This window comes from Taudactylus pleione, unplaced genomic scaffold (genome assembly GCF_031769625.1).
Source record: "Taudactylus pleione unplaced genomic scaffold, aTauple2 ptg000065l, whole genome shotgun sequence".
Classification (NCBI taxonomy): domain Eukaryota; kingdom Metazoa; phylum Chordata; class Amphibia; order Anura; family Myobatrachidae; genus Taudactylus; species Taudactylus pleione.
Window position 1 is genome coordinate 10,320,764 of NW_028284467.1, and position 27,737 is coordinate 10,348,500.

The following is a 27,737-nucleotide window of genomic DNA, read 5'->3' on the forward strand; positions in this document are numbered from 1 at the left end:
CAGTCTTGCTAAACATTACGATGTGTGTAAGGTAAAGTGGGGGTACTTATGTAGTGCAGCGGTGGCCATACTTTCACAGTTGAACTGCGTGTGTAATCATTATTGCATTCGCAGTTGCTTTCCGTAGTGAATCACGCCCTGTATTGTTAGGGGGCAATTCATTCTCAATGTTTTTGGCACTTTGCGGTCACTGCCTCTAATCGGATTGCCCACTTAGAATTTAAAAAGTGATACATCTCACTTAATTTCACATTGCAAACTAAAAGCCACTGTGCTCTGACCTATAACAGTGGTCTTAACTGAGGGTCCTAAACTTTAAAAAAAAGGAGCAGTACCATTATTAGTTATACAGCACAATGGTTATATTTTTTTACAATGTACCTGGCACCCAAACAAAGTGGAGGCAGATATCTTATAGGCTGAATAAAGGTTCAGTAGAAAGCAGCCTACCATTTCACTACGTAGTTGTGACGTCACTGAGACACCTATAACAGATCTGCCAACAGTCCCAAGTTTCTCATGACAGTCGTGATTTCTGGAGATCAAAGAAGCATGGCCTTCTGGTCTTAAAATGGCGAGAGCATTTGCCATTTTTAGATGGCATTTGCTCCTTATGGGAAGGAGTCCTGGGTTGTGAAGAGGAAACCTTTCAGATCCATCTGCCCCTATCTGGCTCCTTCCACCAGGGCTTTGTGTGCCTGAGTGAAGCCCAGGTTACGCAGGCTCACTAGCACTGCTGAGTCAGACTGAAAGTAGCCATGAAGGGGATGGTGGAGACAACTGATTTTCGGATCAGCTGTCTCTGCACCTGAGCAGTGTTGAATTGCTCCGGGGAATTTGTATCCACCGCTGCTGCTCTCAGCAAGTTGGATACTTAATTATCGGGGGCTGTGCGGCCCCCGATAATTAACATGATGAATGGACCCCTATAAGACATGCAGTCTGTATATGAATTAATTGCACTAGGATGACGCAGTCTGTCAGATTTGACAACCGTAGTTCAAAAAGTGCTTCTAGATCTAGCCCAATAGCACTCACTCGAAAAATTGTGAAGAGATACTATTAGGCACAAATGAGTACAGGAGAGACACACTTGTACATATGGTGGATGAAGAGGTAAAGTTAGAGTAGGTGTGAACAGCTTTATTTTTATTTGAGAGCCACACTGTGAAATTAATCTATTTTGCAAAAAAACACAATATAACTAAACTTTCTTAAAAAAATAAAAAAAATACATAGAATTTACTACAGGAAAGGAGAAACCACTTCACATTTATACGATATCTTTCAGCATTGTTAGAAAATCTCTGGGCAGAAGGAAGTATGTGTGCTGCTGCGACACTGTGGTGCACCACCTGAGGTGGCCTGGCCATTCCACATTGGGTCTGTGGTCATATCATATTGTGAGCAAGTCATACCTCTTCCTGTATAACATATAACACCATTCCTCTGTAACACACTTCTTCTCCCCATCCCTCACATTTGTCCCCTGCACACCTACCCACCCATCATCTGTAGCACAAGTCCCTGCATGTTTCTTACCTATCCTGTGCTAAGGACAAGGTGACTCCCGCAATTTAGAGGAACATATATCAAGCCTTCTAAAGAGTGGAGTAGTGCACAAGTGGAAATGTTGCCCATAGCAATTTTATAGAATGTACTGATACATTGCTAATTGATAAATCTCCATCTTAGCCCCGTGAATTGAGACTTTGATGATGGGGTAAATTTACTAAAGTGAGAGTTTTTAGAAGTGAGTTTTAAAAGTGATGTTGCCCATAGCAACCAATCAGATTCTAGCTATTATCTTCTAGAAGGTGCTAGTTAAATGTTAAGTAGAATCTGATTGGTTGCTATGGGCAACATCACTTCTAAAACTCACTTCTAAAAATTCTCACTTTAGTAAATTTACCCCAATGTCTCACTTGGGTGTCTGACAGTGAATTAGAGTGCATCTGATTCACTGCCAGACAGTTTGATCACTATGACGAAAAACTTAACTGGGTACACACTAGGAAAACGGATCTGCCACCCAGCCTATCAGCCGTCCTATCTGACGATTGGTAAGTGTAAACACACTTACCAATTGTAGGCCCGATGTGTCGTGCCTGACGTCACAACTGAGCGGACATTTACATGTGCCCACCCAGTTCTGATGTCAGTCACTGGTAGCCTCTGCAACAAGTGTATGTGCGGTCGGCTGGCACAGCACGATGTGCCGATATATCTTCAGATATAACAGTCATTGGTTGTGCAGCACAGCCGACGCGATATGTCTGTGAACTACGTCGTTCACAGACATATAGCTTGTACACACCCACCGACACGCCCACGATATATCGTCCGTTCAAGAAAACGGCCAATATATCGGCCAGTGTGTACCCAGCATAAGTCTCACTGCAACTGTGGGACTGGGAATAGGGTCCGGTATATTTTTTTGACATTCTTCATGCTGACATTCACAATGTTAAAATGAGAATTTTGACATGGTTGTAATGTCGACATGTTTGGCATGTTCACATTGACCACATTCATCATGTCGACACTGATGAAATGTTGGCATTAGAATGTTGACAAATCATTCCTGGTGGTCTAGTGGTGACTCACCTGGTTTGGCGGGTCCAGTGGTGTCTTCCAGGTCCGGCAGCCAGCTGATGGTGACTTATGGCTGTTCCTGCAGCTGTAAATATTGCCAACCCTTAACTCTAGAGCCCAACCCTAGCTCTCCCCTTCAGTAGCCTAACCCTAACCCGTTGCTGCCATAGCCTAACTCTAATCCTCCGCTGCCATAGCCTGGCCAGGGCTGGATTATAGGTGGGGCGAACGGGGCGGTCACCTAGGGGCCCCCACGCATTGCCCCTACCAGGCCCACTCTGAAACCTCCCTAGTCTGTCCGGCTCCCACTAGCATAGCAGACTCTCCAACTGTAAAGCACTACCCCCTACTCACCTTCCAGTCCAGTGTCTCCAGCTTTCCCTTGGCCGGAGTGGATATTCTTGGCGCTCAGCTGGCTTTCCTGGCTCCCAGCTCTACCAATCCAGGCTGCTTTTGCTTCTCAGTGACAACCGCACTGGTGACAGCACCTCTGGCGGTAGGAAGATGGCAGCCAAGGGTATGATGCTCACCAGTTGCGGCCACCGGTGTCCTGGCAGGTAACGCCCCAGTTCCCGGTTCCTGGCCTTTTCCTTATGTTTGTGTGCGCTCCACCCTCCCCATGCCCATTGCAATGACAGTGGCTGTGATGGAGGGCTGCAGCCAGCAACCTGGTATTGCAAGATGGCACCTGACAGCCCAAAATCCACCCTCCCTGCTGGCTCCACTCCCTCCAATGTACCCCACAAATGCCATCTGTCGGGTCATATTTATCATGCAGGGGCATAGGAGTGGCAGCAGGAAGTTAACGTCAACTTGATTGGTTGGGTCCCCCACAATTTAATTGCCCCGGGGCCCCCACAAGTCTTAATCTGGCCCTGAGCCTAACCCGAATCCTCCGCTGCCCGTAGCCTAACACTCCGGTCCATGCAGAAAGGTGACATTTCACATGTCGAAAATGTAAACATGTCAACAATCTGCAGATATCGACATCTGTGATGACATTTCAACAATGTCCGCATCATAACTGGCAACACTGTGGAGTCAACATTAGGATTGTTGACACTGTAAATGTTGACATAATGAATGCATCTCGGTGCAATACATGACAGGACAGATACAGGGGGACATGGGATGCACTGTGCTATTCTAGTCTTGGCAACCTGGGCTCCACTGTATATGTCCTGTGGGCAGCAAAGCATGGTCTTGCAGGCCTCATGTGACCCTGGGGCTACATGGTGTATACTTGTGACCTAAGTGTGGGCCCTGGGAATAATATTGTGATATATAAAATGTGTGCTAGACAGGACAGGCAGTACTGATTAGCACATTATGTAGCCAGCTTTGTCATGTTATAATAAACTCTCCAACAATATAGTCTATTTACTATCACTACCACTACGATGATGCCCCATGCTCAGGGATTTTCTTGTTTAATTTCTGAATAAACTATAGCATTCCTGGGCAATAGATGCACAATTAGGACAGCCATGCTGCAATCCAGTCATTCTGATTTAGATTATAAACTAATGATCATTTCACAAATATTGTCATTTTTATTCCACAGGGAGAATTACATTTTCATACCAGTTCTTTAAATTGTGAGGAAAGTTGTAAAAATAGAGATAACTACTTAACAAAATAGATGTATGTTCGTATAAACTAGAAAGCAATTAAGCTGATAAGACAGAGAAGGTGTGAGGCTGTCTCTGTGCTGTCTACGATGCATTGCAGCCCGAGGACACGGCGGCTATAAATAGAAAGTGAAAGTGCCGGCAGAGGGCGCTGTTACCAGTATTACAGGTTGGGAGCTAGTACGGGCTGAGGTTGAGCGATAACACAATAAGGAAGTAGAGGGACCGGAAGTGGAGTCATCATCAGCAGCAGCAGCAGCAGCAACAACAACACGGAGAAATACAGCAGCAGCAGCAGCGGACACATCAGCGGCACCGACATGAATAATAAGGGTGAGTGGAGGCCAGGCATCAAGGAGGGCGAGGTAACACGAGAACCAGGCCGGGCGCGTCAGGGTGGCTGTGCCGCGTCCGCAGATTGCTGAGGGCCTAGTGTAATACCTGCCCCCACCGCAGGTGCCGCCAGTGACTCAGCGCCGCGGCCCGGTGTCTCCGTGCCCAGCCCGTCACCTGTAGCGCTGGCTGCTATTGCCGGGACATCGGGTGTATACAGCCTCCGTCATCCAAGCCCATTGTAGATAGTCACACAACCACTACATACGGTGTATGTGTCATATGCTTTGTCCTTTCACCTAATACACCACTATCTATTTGGAGATTCCTAATCGTTTTAATATAACTACATCACAGATCTTCATCCAAGGACAATGGATATTATGTGTCACTGGGTTCAGGTGGGAAAGAGCATTTATTCAGGAAAGGCTCAAAGTACGTGTATTCATTCCTAAGGTGGACATACTGTACATAGGCCTATCCTGCCACTTCACCCTTTAGTTATATTTGTGTTGGCTAAGGCAGCATTAACTAATATATTTCAATGCCTTATTTTTTATAAAAATCTTTGTTTATACATATTCTACAGTATGGTCTTATTCTCACATCTCCTATTGGATATTTTGAGATTTGCATCTTTAAAGCAAAACCTCTGTTAGCATAAATCCACTAGAAACCTTACTGGGTTGTCCTAAAGGGGTGATTAAATTATTTAGTGTGAAATTAGCTCGTATAATAGAGAAAAAATTGTATCTGCGCTGGAAATTATTAACCAGATAAATGTAAATATAAAAAATGTACCTGAAGCAATTAAAACAAAAGGGAAATTGCAACCCCACAGACCTAATCACTAATAAAGGATAGTGTATCAATATCGTGAAACCACATCCAACAAATTGCAGCGCTGTATACATTTGGTAAATAAAATTCAGTTTAATATGGAACACATATGCATCATTGCATATAGTGAAAAGAAAATAAATAAATCCAATACAGGTGTATTACCTAGATAAGAAAAATGTATATACTAGATAAAATGTAACATTTAGCAGCAGATTTTCTTATTGCACCACAAGAAAGTCTGTAGAAACCTATACTTTCACAGTCCTAGGTGTTATTAAATTGACCTCAAAAGGTATGAAAGTCCCCTTTCTACTTACCAGAGTAGAGGTATATAGTGGTTCGGGGCATGCCCCTGCCCTGGACCACTGCATCGTACATCGCACCCCCAGAGCTTACTGCATCGTACATCGCACCCCCAGAGCTTACTGCATCGTACATCGCACCCCCAGAGCTTACTGCAGGTTCAGTCGATCTGGGGGTGCGATCACATGCAGCATTATGTGGATGGAGGAGGGGGGAGCCGGCATATTGGGTGGTAGACCACCCAATTGCTCAATGTGTGGGGACCACCCAATATGTCGGACGTCTGATCCCCCGTCACGTTGCACGGTGCATATTGCACCGTGTATGGCCAGCTTAAGGTTGCAAGGAGAAAGTTCCAAAATCCTGTTGTTGCCCTTAGACTCTGGCAAATAGCTGGCCTCTGATCATTGTACTGCAATAGTCTCCCGAGGATGGACCCGCTGTAAACGGGACTCCGAGTGGCGTTCACACCAGCAGCAAGTGGCGGCAGATGCCAACAGGTAATAGAAGATGAACTTGAACTTGCCCAGAGCGCCTCCACCTAGGCACCGTAGCAGTGGGAGGCGGCCGGTGATAACAGGTAAATGCTGGGCTGAATATAGCCAGCACATGTAGATGTTCACTCTGTATTTAAAACTCCGGCAGTCCCTCATGGTGGAAGAAAGTCTCTGGGTTCGGCTGATCAATTAGACAAGGTGCTATATAGTAAATTAGATGCAAATTGATAGAATCCAGAATATAAAAAGCAGGACAAGCAACGAGTTTCGTCTACATTGTAGACTTTTTAAAGCTTGGGGCTAGTTGCAGGAAGTGATTGAATAGCCTGGAAGCTGAATTCCTGCAAATTAATTGAATCGCTCCCAAAAACTTCCCAAACCTGCAACAACTTGTATGGTAGTTTGCCAGAAATCAGTGTGACAGATATCTATCAAATCTTTGAGAGAAACAGTGTGTGCTAGAAAAATGACACTCTCTCTCAATGGGCTCTTTTTTTATTAACATTAATTTTACTAAAATAAAGTGAAAAAGGGTGTGTTCACACCCTTTTCACATTATTTTAGTTTCACATAAATTTACTAAAGGGCAATTGGAGTAGAATTCGTAAAATTCTACTCCAAACCCTAAATATCACATATCCCACAACTGTAATGTGAAATGTGATCTGGCTGAAGTTACTAAAAATAAAATGTGAAAAAATAGTGAAGCCCTGTGATAACGCCACCAGGAGATTGCGTTATCCAGGGTTCTCCAACTCCTGCTCTGCTCTAATAGGCAGAGCCGGGCCCCAGTGATCAGCTGTGTGGTCTAAACACCACAAGCTGATCACTGCAAAAAAACAATAATCACCAGAGCAGCATTCACCGGAGGCAAGTGAAAGTAAAGGGGGGGGGGGGGGGGAGGGAGGAGGTAGGCAGTCATGCGGGGGTTAGGCAAGTGGGTCTGCACCTTCTCACTGTATTTTCTCAGATACAAACAGTGAAAAGGTGGCGAAGGTGACTTGCAGGGGCAGAGCTGTATCGCAAGCTCTGTCCTTGTGAGGGATTTCTAATAAATCCCTGTGATATTTCCTAAGGTGAAGATATCACACTACAATCTGCATTTTCAATGCAGATTGTAGTAAATAGGGCCTAAAGACTTGATAAATATTCCTCTGTGTATTTCATCCCAAATGACCATCACCTCTGCTTAACTTTCAATAGTATAATTTATATAACCGTATACTTCATTGTGTTACAATTGGGAGCAATGTAATATAACAGCATTACAATCTAGAAGAAAATCTGATGAGCAATTTCACGAATATCTAGTCAGGTGGTGACTGCAATATTTCATGAAGTGCACCTGATGGCTAAGTTCCCAGCCTTATCAAATTAGGATGCCCATGTGTGGCCAAATTTGATGTAGGTCCAGTCACCAAGTGTCCAGGCTAAAGCTGGCTGCACACTAGACCAACTTACATCCAACCAGCCAACTTGTTGATTGGTTGGAATGAAAATCTGGTAAGGAATGGGAGTAACTGATGATCAGCAATTTGCTCCTAAATGCCAGAAAAGAGATGAAAATGGTCAGTCAGACAAGTTTGTTAAATGTTTGATCTAAACAATTTGTTCAAACAATAATTTTTGTCCATTTTCCGGCATTGGGAGCAAATTGCTGATTGTCATTTGCTTTCATTCCTTGCCAGATTTTCATTCCAACCAATCAACTAGTTGGCTGTTTGGACAGATAATCTTTAGATGTGTGGCCAGCTTTAAGCTACCTACACACTATACAATTAATGGGCCGATTTGCGTATAATCGTGTTTCGGCCTCATTTATTGTATAGTGGGCCTGATTCAGACCTGCTTGCAAGCGCGTTGATGGTGGCCTAGTGCGCATGTGCGAGACCCGGATAGCGTCGGGCAATTCGTCGCTCCGGGTCTCGTACCAAAGGGGGCGTGCTGTCGATGTTGAGTGACAGCACGCCCCCTTTGGTGGGCGGGCAGGGGGAGTGGCTGCCCAAACGGAGGCGTTCCCATGTGAATGCCTCCGTTTGGGGGCGGCCCCACTGACATCACAAGTGATATCAGTGGGAGAGATTTCGGCTCTGAGAGCCAAAATCTCTCTGGGGCTTGTGGCAACGAGACCCTACCACAAGGGTCTCGTCGCAAGCCCGATTGTCGCGATGGTCTTGACCATCGCGACCATCTTCCTGGCCACTCGCTATAGCTGTGGGTGGCCACACACAGCTATGCGAGCGGCCAGGAGGACGCTCTAAAAAAAAAAAAAAAAAAAAAAAAAAAAAACTAGTTCGGCCCTGATTCAGAGCGAGCGCTCTGTCAGAGCTTCCGGCTCTGAATCAGGGCCAGTGTGTACGATCGTTTCACCAATGAAATGGTTAGAAATATACACTCATTCCTTCCATTAGCTGATCTGTTGGTCAAGAACAAAAATCTCTGCCTCAATTTCCCAATATCAAGCAGTGTGCGCGCATTCTCAATAATCTTCCCATATTCCCTCTGTTCTCCTGTCACTGTCGTCGTCCTTGTGGGTGGACATATGCAAAATGAGTGGTGTGGTGGAAAATCGGCAGCTTTTAAGAAATAATTGCATTGTGTCTAGCACAGATATTGGAGCTTTCAATTTGTAGAAAAATCTCCCTGTTTCTGCTCCCGATCAAAAATAATCTGATGGTTTATGTGAGAAATTCTGGCTCTGTATATTCACATTAACCCAGTGGTTCCCAGCCTAGGAGGTGCCAAGGATTGCGGGTCTAGGGCCAAATCAAATTATTTATCTGTTGGGCAAAACTAGTTCTGGTGGCTGCAAATATTAAAATACATGGATAAACAGAAGTGCAGCCCTATCTAGGGACCACCACATAACTGTACCGAACAATGACCAGTAAGCACCTAATTTACTAATTTCTCAATATAAAACTATAGGCCTAGGGGTGCTGTGAGGAAAAAAAATACTGAAAATCTAGGGTGCTGTGTTTTTTAAGAGAGCTTGGGAGCCACTGCTTTAACCCATTGTTACCACAGTTTGGTTCATAATGAAGTAATGTGTACTCTGCTACGTCTCTATTATCTGTGGAAAGGGGTGTTGTTATTTTATACTAACTGAAATGTTTGCCCTGTAGTCCCACATTAATTTTAAAATAACTTTGCTGTACAGGTTTTCTTATCTGACTGATAAACTGTATGAATTTAGTTATTATAATGTAATATGTAAATGTATGTTCCATGTCTGATTCCCTTATATTGTTAGGTTATTTTAAATTCATGCTGAAGCTATTTTAAAATGGCTGTTTTTCTCCAGTCACATTTACCATGACAGTGCAAAATGACCAGGCTATGCAGACATCAACAAGGAAGAAAAAATGTGTAATTTTTTTTAAAGAACAGTCTTGCAAATGTTTCATTCAAATAAATGTTACTTGAATGACCCTGGATGGTTTCTATAGTCTAGTTGTGCTGTCCATTTTAACCCCTTTGGTACCATCAAACATGTTTTAGCATGGTATGCCTTGTTTGCAGCAGTACCCACAGACCAGAACTTCAGCTGTTAGCAAAATGACTGTCTACATCTACACTCGCCAATGGTGGAATGTTTTGTCTAGGAAAGAAATAGGCTGCATGTACTCTGTATATCGTATGTATGCTATGTGATTGCTGCATACATCTGACTCTTTAAACATTAATTATTTTAGGCTATTATAAAATGAGAAACTGAACCCTTCATTGTCCTGTTTATGTAGTTTGCTAATTGTGGTATAGAATTAAGAAACCCATTATTTGACCCTTTAAAAGAGCGCTCCACTAGATGTGTCCCTCCACAGTTTTAATTTAAAAAATCAGCATTGTAATTTTATGTTGAGTCCTCATTACACTAATAAGAGTACAGAAAACACTGGTGTAAAATCAATATTGTCTCTTATTAGTAGGACTGGAGACCATCTCAGTAGCCAGCAGCTGATGTGCGTAACTTTGGAAGTGATTTCTGTCATGGACATTGGATGGTTCTTGGCTTCTTAAAGCATGCTATTGAATTCTATATAATTTCACGTACGCTTGGTCTGTTAAAAATATTTGTTCCCAGAATGTGCGGACAAGGTGTCGACCAGACTAAAATAAAACATATGAAAGACCCGTCATAGATGCATGTAGTTTTAGGGAGGAGCCACAGGGTAGATGGAAAGAAACAATATTTGTTATGCTATGATTTAATTGGTGTGAGGGGATGTTTCTTGTCTTGCGGTGTTCTCGTTGGAACAGTTTTTAATCCCCTGCTCTGCAGCATTTGTCGTTTAATTTGAAATGTGCATCAAAATTGTTCCAGTGACACAACAAAAGTAACGTAACTAAACTTCTTTACTGACCTATACCTAATGCTGGGAGCTCTAAAATATGCCCATATCCCCCCCTCTTCCCTTCCAAGGTGGCTTAATGTGTTGTAGACCGTAGTTCACTTCGGATAGGGGATAGTGTCGGATCCAGCCTATGGCCTTGTGATCCATGGGTTACTGATGTATTCCTGCCAGTTCCTACTGCAGTGATCACATAATGGATGTGAGAGTATAGGCTTTTATGCTGTCTAATGGTGCCCACACACTAGGCAATCTGGTCACGATCTGATATCATGTCCGATTTCTTCCCCGGCAGTTGTGGGCTCGATTTAGTGTTAAAAGATATTCAAATTGTCCCACGATCTATTATGCTTCCTACACTATTCCAGTGCTTCATGACTGAGATTTTCAGATCTTGCCTGCAGCAGACAAGATCTGAAGAAGCGATGTAGGTGCATCGGCATCTTGATCGTGAGTGGACACTCGCGATCGGGACATATTTTGCACAATCCGTCGTTCCGATGCGTCAGAATCGAGCTGATCGTGTAATTTATCGCCTAGTGTGTTGGACTCCTTAACTCTAAAGCAGAAACAACTTAAGCATAATTTCTTTTACTGGATTATGAATTTGAATAGATGGCCATTATAACCCTTCCTCTTACCTTTCTCATACCAAGGAAAGACCCATTTAGTCCCCCCCTAAGAAAGTGCACATTACATTTTATTTTTCATAAAGTGTCTTGAGTGAATATGGGCTTCTTGGGCAGCAGAGGAGTTAACTAGGTAGAGTATTAACTCAATATATTATGTTTCCTGGTGAGTCAGCTGATTTGTTGCATCAGAATCAAGGAATTACCGTACCTTCAAGTTCTCTAGACTAAAGAATTATCTGTCATGTAATGTCTCCTCCCTAGCCTGTGCCTTGTACTCACAATGTGCAATGTCCTCAGTTAACACAGACAGAAGAAAGTGGGCTGTGTGCCAGTCTACCATATGCCCCATTCAGCCATTTCCTGCCCTCCCAGAACTACACACATACTCCGCTCGCTCGTGGTTAGAATTGTTGAGTGCTCATAACTGCTGATATAGCAAGTCACAGCTGTTATGTCATACTGCAGAAGCATCTCACTGCTGGCATCTTTGGATGTATAGGAATAATAGTGAAAAATGAGGCCACTATATTCTATTTTATACTTCCCTTCTGTCCCTTGGCAGAATGGATTAGTTATTTCTGCTGCTCTCAACAATAATTTTTGTGCTGTTTTGCGAATGTGGAATCCATACTGCTTGTAGCTGTGCCAAGCCGCTCATAGCCCATCAGGGACCTAGAAGAAGAGAAGCCTGTAGGGGATAGCTTGTTCAAGTTTCTGTGCACACTGCAGTCTCTTTGCAACCTTCTTACATTAATATGCTATACAGGTGCCACAGTCAGGATTGACAGGATGTAAACAGCTATGAAAAAATGACATCAGTCCTTTTTTCTGTTTATCCTAGTCTCATTTCCTATTATCGGTGTGCTATATATACTCTTTATAAGGAACGTTTGTCAAGATGTAAACATACCCCCACCATTTTTAGATACAAATTTGATTTGCCTCTGTCTTGTTTACCACCTACTGCTATTATATAGAGCATGCTATTCTTTACATACAACTCTAGAATACTTTACATACAACTCTAGAATATGGATGTTTTTCTTTTACTTCCAATTCAAACTCCTCACTGAAAGCCCTCACCCAATCCTCTCCTGTTGACATCTCTGACCTCCCCATCCCCTTCACATTCCCTTCCACCCTCTTTGCTCTACAAATGATTGCCACCTCTCCTCCTAACTGATCCTTCCTCCCACTCCCGCCTCCAAGGTTTTCGCCTATGCTGCTCCTTACTACATGAGCTTTATCCCTCTGTCAGACTCTCCACCTCTCTACAAAACTTCAAAATGGTCTCAAGACCCATTTCTTTATCATGGCCATCCAGCTCTCATCCTAACTCACTGCTCCTTGCTCACTCTCTCCCCTGTGTCACCCCTGTCTGCCTCCCACTTGCCTTTAGTAGTGTTCATTTTAGCACCCTGCACCTGTCACAACCTGTGCGGTTCCTCTTTCCTGCCTGGGATGTCACTCTCTGCTCTGGTGCTTCTAACACTCTAGTCTGTATCTCAGCAGTTTGTTGCATTAGCTGAGTGTGCTAGAGGCACCAGAGCAGTGAGTGACACCCCAGGCAGGAAAGAGGAACTGCACAGGTTGTGACAGGTGCAGGGTGCTAGAGCACTACTTTTGATTGTAAGTTCTAATGAGTAGGACCCTCTTGTGCTTTCCCTTCCCTCTCTTATACAATTATGTCCTTCCCCCTGCCAACAGCACTAAGCCTTTGTGATTGGCCGCCCTGCTGTCTATTTTGGTGTTAGTGTGTACATACTAGATTTATTTATTTTTTAACTATTTGCCAGGTTCCGACACATCGAAACCACAAATCGTTAAGTGTGTACACACTATGCACTCTCCCGCAGCGTCCCTCACGTTTTCAGGTCGCCCCAACATACTTAATCTGATAATCTTGGTAATGAATTACAGCAAATCATGCAGTGTGTACGCTCTACTGAACAACCAGGTGATATGTTACATTATTTATTTACCGATCTCGCACCAAACAATGCAAGATATATTGATTGCACAGTGTATGCACTATATCACTTGTAAAGGTGCCCATACAATATTTGTTACACGATATGGCCAGTTACGACAGGTTGGACAGACCAAGCGTGTGAAATTAGGTGTATTTTTTGTGTTCTGCGACCCTGATGCGCATCCCCGCAGTCCTCTAGTTGGATCGCAGATCAGATGGTCTTGCAGAGAGATCTACGATCTTTTGAGTACAATGTGATACACTTCTATGCATCTTATGATCGTTACGATGAATCGTACACCATTTGACCACATCGTATGAAAAATTTCAAGGGCAATCGTACAACACATCTTACCAACTTTGAATCTCACCGTGTATGGGCCCTTAAGAGCTTAAGGGAAATCTGGATGACCATTGTGTCACTTGCAAGTTGTCTAGTGTGTACGCACCTTTATAACTGCTAATGCAGCAATGTTTATAAATCTTGTCCATGTTTTGCGATGTTCTGTAAGTCACTTTTCTTGTTTTGTTCATACTGTTCCTGTTAAATCACTTTTGTAAGGTGCTGCGGACCCTTTGTGGTGCTATATAAATAATGGAGGATGATTATAAGGTCTGTCAGAGATTCCCTGGAATCCATATACAAAACTGTTACTAGGCCCAGAAGCTTAATAGTACACAGCTGTCTGTGCCAAATACCAGGCCAAGTTACTTGTGGGGCATTTTGGCCATATTTGAGCTACCTATGCATCTGCAAAGTCCCTAATTCAAAGCATGTCGCTACTTGTTTTCCTCTCAGAACATCAGGTTAATCAGTTGATGTCAAGGTAATAAACAGAAACTTTATGGCGCTTTGAAGCCATTTTTCTTCAGGATTTGGATTTCAGTCCTTGGCTGTGGAGTTCTGGTTTTGCAGCTATCTGATAACCGCAATTCCTCTTCTGGATGAGAGGTTCTTTAAAGGGCCCCTCAGATACGAGATTAGACATTTGTTTTGTTGTGTTAGAGCCTATTTTCGACCTTGTGCTTTGGCCAGCTTTTCCAGGTGCATGTGTGGCTATGGCCACATTCCCATAGGTGGAACAAAGGAATTGCAAAATGTCACTTCTACTGTGCAACTTGGTTGTACTATCCCGGATGCATCCTCATACATGAAGAATGATTTTGCAAAAAAAGTTGATACTGCAAAGTTAGTGGTTGTGTCCTCAGGCTTAATGTCCAACATGGGGCATAACACTATTACGTTAGGCTATTATGCTCCTTCAGTTCAGTGTGACCAATATATTGGCTGTCTTAGTAATAGGTAGAATAGTGCATCTGGAACTATGGATATTTTTTTTGAAAGCAGGAAAAGGACTGCGATAGTTTACCTAAAGTTTGGGAGTTCCTAGGTAAGATAACTACCTAACAACTTCCCAGTTCCCATGCATTTTGACTTTGTGGTTATTCCTGCTATGCTGCAGAATAAACTCCTCTATTTACATATAACATCCACTTAGAATATTTAGTAATTTGAGTAATTGATACTATTTTTGTTTGCATATCATCAGCTGAATTACTAAACAACGAAGAATACTTACAGCAGGACATTAAATTTGATATGTAGATGAGGTCTTTTTAATTGAAATTAACTGAGGAGTATTTGGCCCTGAAAAAAACAAAACCTTTTGACATTCTGTGTTTGTACATGTAAAGATTCTATTGTCTGTCCTTCCTCCTACAGGACAGTACCCTACACCCCCAGCCTACCCAACCCAGCATCCCAATCCACAGTCTGTGTACCCACAAGCCATGCATCTGCAACAAGCACCTCCTTATACGGATGCTCCTCCTGCTTATTCCGAGGTACAGTATAACAGTTCAACCTACAGCCTAAAGGGAAAATATGAACAAAATCTGATAAGTAGAGTTTAATTAATCTCCATTTAGTTTAGTTTTATATTGACATTTTGGAGGATTTTGGTAACCATTTCATATAAGGTTGCAAAATACAGCCATTCATGGGGCATGATTTTATTCAACACTAAGTGAATAGCACCGAGAAATGCTCCCGGAGCTATTCAATTCATATGCGGTGTTAAGCCTGACTAGGATTTCTTCTTGCATCCCTCCGGGGATGCGAGCAGAGATCCAACAAAAGTCCAGACGCAATGCTGTTTTCTGACCTTAGCGCAGGGAAAACAGCATTGCCCCGGGAAGTTTAGTCGGAGAATGCCAGTTCTCGCGCCTAAACACTCTGTTTTAAGGCGCGAGAATGAGCCTGACCGAACATCGTGAAGGATTGAATAGCTTCGGGAGCTCATTCCCGGTGCTATTCACTTTGTGTTTAATTGAATTGTGCCCTTGGTCTTACGACATTCTCTTCCTTGGGTCTTGCCTAAAAAGACTTGATTGTCATCTCTAAGTGCTACTGTACCCGCCAATCTCAAGCGCCCACTGTTAGACGGAAGACCCGGGTCACTTGAACACCCGGATTTGGTGTGAAGGGTGACTACCCAGGTGTTAAAGGGGGTAAGTAATGAAACCCCGGCTTCAACTCGTGTCCAGGGTTCCAAGCCTGGTTAAAACAAGAGTTTGTTGACAAAAGTTAGTAATGCCCCTTTCAAAACAATGTAAATCTGCATCTCTTTCCAGGTGACTCTGTTCAACTGGTTATCGTCTGATGTCCATGTTATATGCTATTAGTTTAAATTACAAATAATTTTACAGGTTCACCTTTGCTTAGATGTGACCCACGTTGGACAAGTAGTTACATTCACTTTGTGTCTGATCACTAACATATTTTGATATGGTCTTTATTTTTAACAAGCTTCATTATTTGTAGTCATTTGATCTGTTTCTAATTGTTTTTAGTGATTCCATAGTATAATGGTAACATCTAATTTTTGGGTACATTTGCTTGGATTGATCTATAGTATATATGTATTGTTAGTTTCAATTATCTTTAACGTATATGATTGTAGCTATAAAAGTAGTCTAGATAAGAATTCAAGGTCACAAAATATATATATATATTTTTTTTTTTCTCCTTCCCAGCTTTATCGCCAAGGGTATGTGCACCAATCTGCTGCCAATATGGCTGCTCTGTCTGCTGCCTACCCTGGAACTTCGATGTATTTGCCCATGGCTCAGACAATGCAAGTTGGCCCCATGGGTTCCTCTGTACCCATGTACTACCCCATTGGACCTGTGTATCCCCCTGGCTCTACTGTCATTGTTGATGGAGGGTATGATGCAGGTGCAAGGTTTGGTGCTGGTAGTTCTGCAACTGTGCCAGTAAGTATGGTCTATAATTAAGTAGTTACAATGTTTTGCTGTTTGAACCTCCACATTATTATTTAGGAATTACTATTCATACAGATCTACTATAGTTTGCAGAGAATATATCCTTCACATCAGTAACTGGAGCATATTTTTATCAGCCATTTAAACTACCACTGTTTGGGGACTGTGGAATCAGACAGGAGCATCGAAAGAACACACACGTAAACCTAAAATAAAAAAGGCGCACAAGAAGGCCCGTAATAAGAATCAAGCCCATGGCATCAATGCTGTAAGGCAACAATGATGACCAGTGTGCCATCATGCAGCTCCACATTCATACTTTGGTGCTGGGATTAACATTGTTTGTTTACTAAATTCCCAGTAATGCATTGATTACAAACTGTTTAGATACCTTATATATGATTTAATTTAAATAACAGCTGCTCTTTAAAGGATATGTCCTGAAAATCTAACTTTTTAAATATGTACTGCTCTGATAAAAATTAATACACTGAGCGTTTAGGTCCTTTTCTACTTCAGGGTCCATAGGGTATCCACAGGATACCTTGGGGTATAGGTGTGACGTCAGTCGCAGGGCACCAAAGAGTTAAGCTTTCAGCCTCCCAGGATGCACTAGGTCCCCCTCCTATACCCCGCCCCCGGGCCAAGGCACCTCAGTTTAGTTTGGTGCCCGGCCGGAGTCGGGTGCACCTGTTGGAGTGGGGGCTAGAAGAGCCCCTGAAGCTTTTTCTTCATGCAGCTGTGGCTGCATATCTGGATGAACAGCATGGACAGTCAGTCCTGACGTCCATGCTGTCTTCCCTACACCCCGCCGGTACCAGAACGCCGGTACTGATCCGGGGATGCTGGTGGGCGTCTGGGGTCACAGCTAGCGGTGACCCCAGATGTTCCGGACCATGGCCGGATTCAAGGGGGACAGAGGTAAGCAGCGGGGTCCCGCGGTGGGTCCCCGCTGATCACATGGTCCTAAGTCCCCAGGCAGGGGGCTCCCTGGGGACTGGCTGCAGCGTGGAGCCAGGCGACCAACCTGCGCTTCCACTACCCCCTGGGACAGCGGACCGCAGCAGAGCGGTAGCGCTGCGGCGTCCCAGGGGTTAAATGCATGCCAGGGGAGCGCGCCTTCCCTGTCTCACAGCCGGCGCCTCCCCCGCTGCACACAGCCCTCTCTGCACTGTGCTGACTGGTCTTGTGTCAGCGCTCCTCCCCCAGGCCAGCTTCTCTCTGCTCCTCGGCGGCCATCTTCTCTGCAACGCATGGTGAACGCTGCTGGAAGTCTGGAAGGAAGCATCGTGGTCTGGGTCCCCCCGCATACCTCTCCTCCGCTGTGGCTCAGGTCTGTGTATGCAGCGCTGTGTCCTACCAGGCCCTGTCTGTGTAGTTGAGTGATCAGCGCTGTTAGTGCAGGAATTGTTATTTCTCTGCATTGTATGTGACTGTGCTAGCGCTGCCTGTAACTTTTCTTCTCTAAACTGTCAGCTTTATTACTGTCCCTGTTCTTTCTGCTAAAGCCCTTGCGGTGCGGTGCTGCAGGGTGGTCTCTCGCCTATTTAATACTTAATTGGTGAGAGAGGTCACATACGTGGTGCCATCATGTCTGAAAGTGATTTTCCCCTCCGGCTACAGTGTACCACGTGCAAAGTACCGTTAGCGGAGGGGGAGGGTAGCGCGGAGGGCCTTTGCCGGCAGTGTTTGTCCATGGCGCGGCCTATTACGGTTACAGCACCGGTACAGGAGCCGCCCTGGGCTTGTTTCGCTCAGGCGTTAACAGCTTTAGTGGGCCAGTTAGCTCCGCAGCCCGCGTTTACTCCGATGGGTTTGTCCCAGCAGTCTGTGGTGTCGTCACCCATGCAGGGGTTCCCACGACAATTGGTGGTACCCCACAGTCTCCCTATTTCCCCGCTCCCGGGTTCTCAGGAGCCAGCGTGGGTTAACTCCCTGACGAGTTCTGTACAGCACTTGTCGGATGTGTTGCAAGGGGAGTCTGTGATGCGGCCTCATAAAAGGCCGGTGGCGTCTCTGTCCGCTCCTTATGAGGATGACGAAGGGACGTCTGATGATGGGGAGATTCTGGATCCTTACGATCAGGAACCTTTCCATACTAAGGACGCTGATGCTAAGTCCAAAGTATATATTCCTGGACTTATTCGGGCGGTCCGCACAGCCTTGGTGATTGAGGACGAAGTTCCCCCAGCGGCTAAATCTAAGTATGCCTTTTTCAAAGATGTGAAGGGCGATGCCACAGTCTTTCCTCTTTCGGGTCAGTTGGTGGACCATTTAGAGGAGGCGTGGAAACAACCTGGCAAAAGATACCAGCCGCAGAGACGCCTGGCGGTGGCTTATCCGTTCGCGGATAATTATTTTGCTAAGTGTGAATCCCCTCCACAGGTGGATTCTCACGTGACCCGTCTTGTCCGTAGTGCCACATTGCCGATGCCATCCATGTCCTCCCTTAAGGATGCTACGGACCGCAAGGTAGAAATCTGCCTGAAGTCTGCTTATTCCCTTGCAGGGGGGGCAGCACGGCCGGCTATGGCCATTTGCTGGGTTGCCAGAGCGATGGAGCGCTGGGCGGATTCATTAGAGGCTTCTTTTGAATCCGACTGTCCGGCCGAACAGGCGGAGTTGATTGGCAATCTCCGTGATTCGGCCACCTACATCAACGAGGCGGCTCTAGACATTAGTACTCTGGTGTCTAGAATTTCTTCAGCAGCGGTAGCTGCTTGTCGCACCTTGTGGCTGCGATCCTGGAAGGCGGACGCAGATTTAAGAAAGGTCTGGAAGCGTTGCCGTTTACCGGAGAAGTTCTCTTCGGTCCGGATCTGGATAAGATTGTGGCCACGCTGGCGGCAGCCAAATCTGCTTGTCTCCCGTCGGCCGCTGCTCCTTCTGGTTCTGGACCATCGTCCTTTCGGTCATCTAGGGCCCAGGGCAGGCCCAAACCACAGTCGTTTCCTCGACAGGCTGGCCCTAAGAAATCGGTCAAGCCCCGGAAACAGGCATGGAGTACCAGACGTCCGGCCCCCAAGCCAGATGACAAGCCTGCGGCCTGACGGTCCGGGTCTCCCCTTGGGGGATCCCAGGGTGGGAGGCCGCCTGCTGCAGTTCTCCCGGTGTTGGTCGTTCACTACGACAGACACTTGGGTTCTGGAGGTGGTCTCTCACGGGTACGCCCTCTCCTTCCGGCACAGACCCCCGGCTCGATTCTTCACCACGGGTCTACCATCAGACCGGAACAAGGCTACGGAGCTGCGGAAGGTATTGCACACTATGCTCCAGGCTGGAGTTATAGTGCCTGTTCCATTCTCCCAGAGGGGCCAGGGTTTCTATTCAAATCTTTTTTTGGTACAGAAACCCAATGGGTCATATCGTCCGATTCTCAACCTCAAAGCACTCAACAAGTCTTTGCGGGTCCCGAAGTTTCGGATGGAGACCCTACGGTCCATCATTCTGGCGCTGGAACCTGGGGACTACATGGTGTCATTGAACTTACAGGACGCTATGGCGGTCATGGCGGCTTCTCTGCGGCTGCAAGGAGTCCGCATGTTGCCGTACTTGGACGACCTGTTATTGGTGGCAGGATCTCCAGAGCTCCTGTTACACCACTTGGACCTGACCATTGCACTGCTGCAATGGCACGGCTGGCTAATCAACTGGCAGAAGTCCACTCTAATCCCGTCTCGGAGGATTCTGCATCTTGGAGCCTTATTGGACTCGGGACAGCAAAGGATCTTCGTGACGGAGGACAAGATCTCTGCTTTACAGTCAAGGGTGCGCAGTTGTCTGCACAGCCGCCGGGTGTCCTTACACTCGGCGATGAGGTTACTGGGCTCCATGGTGTCGGTGTTCGACATGGTGGAATACGCCCAGTTTCACTCCAGACCTCTGCAGCACCTGATCCTGTCCAAGTGGAACGGGCTGCCTCAGTCTCTGAAGTTCCAGACGATTGTGCTCACCCCGGAGGTTCGCCTGTCCCTTGCGTGGTGGTTAAAGACGACCCACCTCAACAAGGGACGTCCGTTCTGGGTTCCAAATTGGGTCCTGTTGACAACGGACGCCAGTCTTCGGGGCTGGGGAGCAGTTTCGGGTCCACACTTGTTCCAGGGCAGGTGGACACCGACAGAAGCGGAGCTTCCAATAAATATCTTGGAACTCCGTGCGGTCTTCAATGCTCTCCTGCAGGCACAGCGGTTTCTCCAGGGTCACCCGGTGCAGGTCCAGTCGGACAATGCTACCACCGTGGCCTACATAAACAGGCAAGGAGGAACTCGCAGTCGGGCGGCTCTCGTAGAGGTCTCTCGGATCCTGGTTTGGGCGGAGCGCAATCTTCCGGCCATATCAGCGGTCTTCATCCCGGGAGTGCTAAATTGGGAGGCAGACTTTCTAAGTCGCCAGGACGTTCATCCAGGGGAATGGTCCCTGCACCCGGACGTTTTTCAACTACTGGTGGACAGGTGGGGTCTTCCAGAAATCGACCTCATGGCGTCCCGGCACAACAACAAGTTGCCGGTGTACGGGTCTCGCACAAGAGACGAAGGGGCGTCTCTGGTGGATGCTCTGTCCGTCCGGTGGACGTTCAGGTTCGCATACCTGTTCCCTCCGGTCTCCCTTCTTCCACGGGTAATCCGGAAATTCAAACAGGAAGGAGGGACGCTCCTGTTGATAGCTCCCGCGTGGCCCAGACGGCACTGGTTCTCAGACCTTCAGGGTCTGTCCGTGGACAGTCCTCTGCGGTTGCCGCTACGACCGGACCTTCTGTCTCAGGGTCCTTGTCTTCACCCGGACCTGACTCGGCTGTCTTTGGCGGCGTGGCTGTTGAGACGGCCATGCTGAGGTCCTGGGGGTTTTCCAGCTCTGTGGTGCGTACCATGTTACGAGCTCGGAAACCGTCTTCCGCGAGGATATACCATCGCGTGTGGCATATGTTCTTCCAGTGGTGTCGACCGAGAGGTTATGCACCGCGGGAGTTTCGTCTGTCTCGGATTCTCGCCTTCCTGCAAGCGGGACTAGATCATGGGCTTCGCCTTGCTTCTTTGAAGGTACAGGTTTCGGCCCTATCTGTCTGGTTTCACCGTAGGATTGCTACAATCCCGGATGTGCGCACCTTTATGCAAGGTGTTCTCCGTATTCAGCCGCCCTTTGTTCCACCTGTGGCGCCTTGGGATTTGGCGCTGGTCCTGAGGGCTCTCCAAGGACCGCCGTTTGAACCACTGGGCTCAGTGGATATTAAATGGCTAACAGCTAAGACTGTTTTCCTTCTGGCCGTTGCTTCAGCCAGACGTGTTTCTGAGTTAGGGGCTCTTTCTTGTAGACCCCCTTTCTTGGTTTTTCATGGGAACAGGGCAGTGCTCCGCACTCGGCCCAAGTTTCTTCCCAAAGTTGTTTCCCAGTTTCATGTTAACGAGGAAATAGTTGTTCCGGCCTTTAACTCACCGGGTCTTTCCGTGGGTGAGGCCTCTTTGGATGTTGTGCGGGCCTTAAGGACTTATGTTGACCGCACTTCTTTGTTTAGGAAGTCGGACGCTTTGTTGTCCTCTATGGCTTCTGTAAAAAGGGTTGGCCTGCTTCAAAGCAAACTTTGGCAGCCTGGATCCGTATGGCTATTTCTGAAGCTTATCTTCATGAAGGCCTACCGGTCCCTCCTTCTCTGAAGGCTCATTCCACTAGGTCTGTGGGTCCTTCGTGGGCAGCTCGACGTGGTGCCTCGGCAGTTCAGATCTGCAAGGCTGCTACGTGGTCTTCTGTCCATACCTTCGTGAGGTATTACTGGTTTGACACCTTCGCCTCTCAGGATGCTTCCTTCGGGCGGCGGATTCTCCTTTCTGCACAGGAGCGTCCCCACCCTTAAAGGGTACTGCTTTGGGACATCCCCAAGGTATCCTGTGGATACCCTATGGACCCTGAAGTAGAAAATATGAGATATGGTAAGAACTTACCCTTGTTATCTCTATTTCTACGAAGTCCATAGGGTTCCACAGGACTCCCGCCCTGTCGCACCTGTGCTGCAGATGGGCTTTGCTCTGGTCACCGGTTTTCCGTCTCCCTCTGGTGAGAATGTGATTCTTGTATGTGTCCAGATCTTTGTTCTCTCTCTTCCTTCTCCTCCTCCGGCCTATGGCTTGGTAACTAACTGAGGTGCCTTGGCCCGGGGGCGGGGTATAGGAGGGGGACCTAGTGCATCCTGGGAGGCTGAAAGCTTAACTCTTTGGTGCCCTGCGACTGACGTCACACCTATACCCCAAGGTATCCTGTGGAACCCTATGGACTTCGTAGAAATAGAGATAACAAGGGTAAGTTCTTACCATATCTCATATTTTTTTAATAATAACAAGCTGCAAAAAGGATGGAGATATAGGTAAAGTTTCTGTTGGCACAGTGGCTGGCTGGTTTCTATAGAACTTCCACTGACCTCACAGGACACAACCCTATGTATAAATTCAGCAACCTGTTAGGACCATTTTGCTTCTGGTATAAAGCCCTGTCCCCTTCCTTCCTCCCTCCCCTCCCTGTTGCACTTTACAATTGGGAACAAACAGTAATAAAATGACTGAGTGATAGCAAACAAAGTGGTAAGAGGGACCTGCTCACCAGCCCACTATCTGTTAGTAAATGAGCCCCTAGATACAGGGCCTGAGTCAGTTAGGAGCGCATACAAAGGTGCAAAAATTTTTTTTTTTTACATACCATGTTGCAATGTAGGTGGGACATATTTACAATGTACAGAGATTTATAGTTAAGAGCGTGTCCTAGCTTACTTTTACATTTCAGTGTAAAAGGCTCACTGTATTTGTGTGCTACCTGGTGGAAAAGCAGACCATATATTCTCTGCATGCAAATACAATAGATGCATTTGTACCAGGAGCAAATATATCCCTGAAGTCCAATAAAACGTGAATGCAGTAGTGTGCTGTACCCTGTTTTATGTGTTCTCTTTTCTGTCTTCCAGCCACCACCTCCCGGCTGCCCTCCCAATGCAGCTCAGCTGGCAGCCATGCAAGGTGCCAATGTCTTGCTCACACAGAGAAAAGGCAACTACTTTATGGGTGGCTCGGATGGAGGCTACACCATGTGGTGAGAAGGAGTCGGAGGCACGGATGGGGGGCATAAAGCAACAAAAAAATAAAATAAAAAGGGGCTAACTGTTTTGTACAAGGAATGACATCTCACCGCGTGAGCACTCCCCACAATGTTCTGCTTTAGAATATTAACCCAGGATTGCTGTTAGACACAGGTGTAAGTGGGATGTCTGCTCGGTGCTTTCTTACTCCTGCTGTAGGAAAAGGAGGTCCTTTTTAAAAAGGAAAAAAAAAAAATTAAAATAAAAGCTTTTGCATCCCTTTATACCACCTCCTACTTTCCACCCCCCACATACCTTCACCATTTATTGTATCTAAACCGGCTGATTGGATATTATGGGGGACGGGGTACAAGAGCATAACATCTTGGAGGTAATAATTTGAAGTCTCGGCAGATTTCTTTTTGACTTTTCTTTTTGTTTGATAGGAAAATATGTTCTGCATAATCTCTAGAAAGGGGCATGTATATTTTTAAGTGAAGGTAAATAACGCCTATATGCAAATACATTAAGAATTTCTATAATACTGGTACATCTTACCACAAATTCTACATGTCCTCCCTTTTTTTTTTTTTTTTTTTCCTCATAATAAATTCTTAAACAATGTTTTTAGGATATTTAACCCCTATGGTACTGCAGAAGAACATCTTGTAAAACATTGGGCAGTTAAGGGTGCTGCAACATTTTTAACGTCCTCTAATGCCACATTATTTAGAACATGTAAGGAAGTTGTAATTCACCACGATGAAGAAGTTGTGGATAACTCGCTGTCTGTATTGAGGATAGATTTCCTTTGTGCACAGTATTTCCTCCTTTGACGTGGTGATTTCGGCCAGTTGGTGGACATTCACCACCATACTTTTCGGTGTACAATAAGAACTTTTAATGAAGTGGAGAATTTTTTGTTTTCCATTCTAGGGTGTCCCTAACCTCACCAGGCGTTATAAGACTTGTCAGTACTTCCTAACAGTTTTCTTCACATTTAAACTTAATTTTAAATGTCCAGATGTGGTCACATTTTTTTTTTTCTTCAAATGAAATGTTTACATATGTCATTGTTATACCCAGACAAACATTTCTGAATTGTTGCCAAGGAGTAAACTACCTTGTAAAATTGTTTTGTGAGAGTCAATCCAAGAGTAATGTTGCATGTTCCATGTGTGAAGCATTGAAGGATGATCAATAAAAAATGCGAAGAGGTGCCTATTATTCAATTAAATTTTTTTTTTGTCGGCATTAAAGTTTAAAAACCGTTAATAGGCCATCACTTGACGGCTAATAAACATCAGTTTAATTAGTTGCTTTGTGTCAGTAAATTATTGAGCAAGTTATGACCTTTTGCACTGCTGTCCAAGGGCTATAGAGCAGTGGTTATTTTTCAGTGTCTATGCTATGCTGTCCAGTGAATTAAATAATGCCGTCTTAATACAGTGGTCAAATACGTTCTATAAAGATAGTGTTAAGTGGAAAACAGCAGGAATTATTGATGGGGAAATGCAGATATTTACACTTTAAGGGGTAGGTTAAGGCAGAGCCTGGTAAGACACACTGAAACTTGTAGTTCCATATCAGCTGTAGAACCATAAGTTGCTTTGGCCTGCTTTAGTGTACACAGCAGGTTTGTTTTTGCCGCTTTCTTGAAGTAAATTCTGAATTGTTAAAAGCACAATAAGATCTGAAATTTAATATTTTATGGCAACATAAAGCTTTATTTTATTTAGCGTTCCCAAAATTGGTGGATGAGCTTTTATGTTTAAGGAGTGTGCAAATAAATAAAGCCAGACTGCTAAAAAAGGGTTGTTCAATGATCAGCACCTGTAACATCAATGTAAAATAATTACAACCCCATTAGATGCATGTTCTCCGTGCTTTGATTTGGCGGCATAAAGAGTACACACATTGAGTGCAATAAAACTTAAGTGCATGTGATGTTGGGGAATGGTTTTTCATTTAAGAGTTATGGTGCATGCACACGTATAGATTTTCTGTCCAACCATCCAACTAGTTCACAGGTTCTCAAACTCTGTCCTCAGGACCCCAAACAGTGCATGTTTTGCAGGTCTCTTCACATAATTACTAGTGAAACAGTTAGCTGCACCTGCGGATCTTTTAAAAAATGTCAGTGACTAATGAATACACCTGTGCACCTGCTGGGTGATCTGCAAAAAGTGAACTGTGTGCGGTCCTGAGGACCGAGTTTGAGAACCACTGAACTAGGTGATTGGTTGGAATGAAAATCTGGTAACATATGGGAGTAAATGACCAGCAATTTGCTCCTAAATGGCAGAAAACAGATGAAAATGGTTGTCAGACAAGTTTAAACAAATTGTTCAGATCAAACATTTAACAAACAGTTTTTGTCCATTTTCCAGTGTTTGGGAGCAAAATGCTGATATTTGCTTTCATACGTTACCAGATTTTCATTCCAACCAATCAACTAGTTGGATGGTTGGACAGAATCTTTACGTTTGTATGCAGCTTTACTTTACTCTTTGCTTTTACAGCACGGTTAATGCTTGTACAGTGAGAGCCCATCCGGTTTATTAGCACCTAAAATTACTTTTGATTTAATTTTTAAATGGTTATAATTCTAGTTGTCAATGTAACTTTTTTTCTTAATCCATTTGATATTACTTTGTAGCCACAAGTGACAGTACCTCAGCAAGAGCCATGCGCAACAGTTTGTTAGTGATTTCTCTTGATCCATCTACTTGGCCCGAGTCAAACTATCAAGGCTATAAACTAACCACTATATTACCAGGTAATTGGTGACCAGAAAACTATCTGTCTGGAGTACAATATTAAATGGCAATCCATTGAGACTAAATAAAGTTTAATTGAGGCTCTGGTATTGTGCATTGTCTATAAAGACTCTCCCCCTTTAATTTTAGTTTGGGTTTAAAATAAAGGTGTGGTTTTGTTTTTTCTTTTTTCCCCACTATTAGCTACAGTATTTGTTAATATAGATACACCAAGTTTAAAGTACACCTTTTTTGATGTCTGCGTCCCTTTAAATGACAAACTTATCAAAGCTGTTTCAGGGGTCCTGCTCAGTTGGTGTTGTGTAAGTGGTTTAATTAGCTGCTTGATAAAATCACTTTATTCTGCTTTTCCAAAGATCATAGATTTGGATTATATTTTGTTTTGCTTTTTGAAGCAATAGGCAGTGTATCTGCATTTCAAGTGTTGGCAGACATTTAGGCCTCATTAAATAACAAGGGGATTATACAAAGGCTGTAGCTATCTTTAAGCGGGGCCTAGTCAGTCCATACTGTCTGTGTTGACTATTATAATAACTAATGTGATAAAGGGCATTTAACAGTCCATATCTTTAATACACTGTGGTGCACTTGTGGATTTTTTTTTTTTAATATATATATACTAAAAACAATTGTAGAATAAAAACTATTTTGAAGATTTGAATAAACTGATGAAGTTGAAATAAACGTCATAAATGAAAATCTCCAATTAGTCTCCCTTGTCTTTTCCTATCATTTGAGCTAAGTCACTGTATTCTCGGCTAGCGGATGCATAACTCGAGTACAATTTAACTGCCATTTTGGTCTGGAACACAGGAAGTCCCACTTGGAGACTCAGATGTTGCACTGTGTCCATTTACTGAATACACTTGGGGTTGCAGCAGTGCCTTGACGTCTGGATGAGGTAAAATAAACACACCTATAGATCACACAATCATTTGGCCAGCGTTAAAAGGGTAACCATTATTATAATGCCTATCTTTCTGTCTCACCAGCAGTGTATGGATCTCCTCACAGGTGACTATATCAAAATTTGTTAAGATCTACCAGTCAAAAGACTAATAGTATTTGTGACTTGCAGGGGGCCTATTAGGTTAAAACTAAGACCTTAACTATATTGACTCTGACTATCCACAAGCTTCCAAGTATTGAGCAATTTGCCTCTGGGGAATAAGTGGTGGTATCATTATTATTGAACAAGTCTATTTAGCTTAAGTATAGTGGACCCTCTTATTTGTGAGTTGTGCAATTATCCCTGCTCCTGTTAATAGGACTGACCATCCTATCTAACAATCAAAAAGGGAAAATTCTCAACATGGCTTTTTTTCCCTATGATCTAATTTTTTCCTATTTTGTTTGCACAATTAGTTTAACTCTGTGGGTGGTTAAGGAATTCTTCAAAGCATGATCTGATATCTGAGGGCAACATTTGAGATTCCCTTCCACCAATGTGAGAGAGGTAA

At 44.6% G+C, this 27,737-nt stretch overlaps 1 protein-coding gene across 1 annotated transcript; it reads left to right on the plus strand.

Annotated features, from left to right (window-relative positions):
* The first annotated feature begins 4,383 nt into the window (after positions 1 to 4,383).
* On the plus strand, positions 4,384 to 24,812 carry DAZAP2 (DAZ associated protein 2). Its single transcript, XM_088465941.1, has 4 exons — positions 4,384 to 4,559; positions 14,882 to 15,003; positions 16,195 to 16,434; positions 23,387 to 24,812. Exons 1-4 carry the CDS (start codon positions 4,547 to 4,549, stop codon positions 23,513 to 23,515), a joined length of 504 nt encoding a protein of 167 aa, XP_088322067.1. The 5' UTR covers positions 4,384 to 4,546; the 3' UTR covers positions 23,516 to 24,812.
* The last annotated feature ends 2,925 nt before the right edge of the window (positions 24,813 to 27,737 follow it).

Bases quoted from the DNA above. Each gene is read 5' to 3' on its own strand.
- DAZAP2 (XM_088465941.1), top strand. The intron at 15,004-16,194 runs GTACAGTATAAC...TCTCCTTCCCAG, and splicing joins CTCCTCCTGCTTATTCCGAG to CTTTATCGCCAAGGGTATGT. The intron at 16,435-23,386 runs GTAAGTATGGTC...TCTGTCTTCCAG, and splicing joins GTAGTTCTGCAACTGTGCCA to CCACCACCTCCCGGCTGCCC.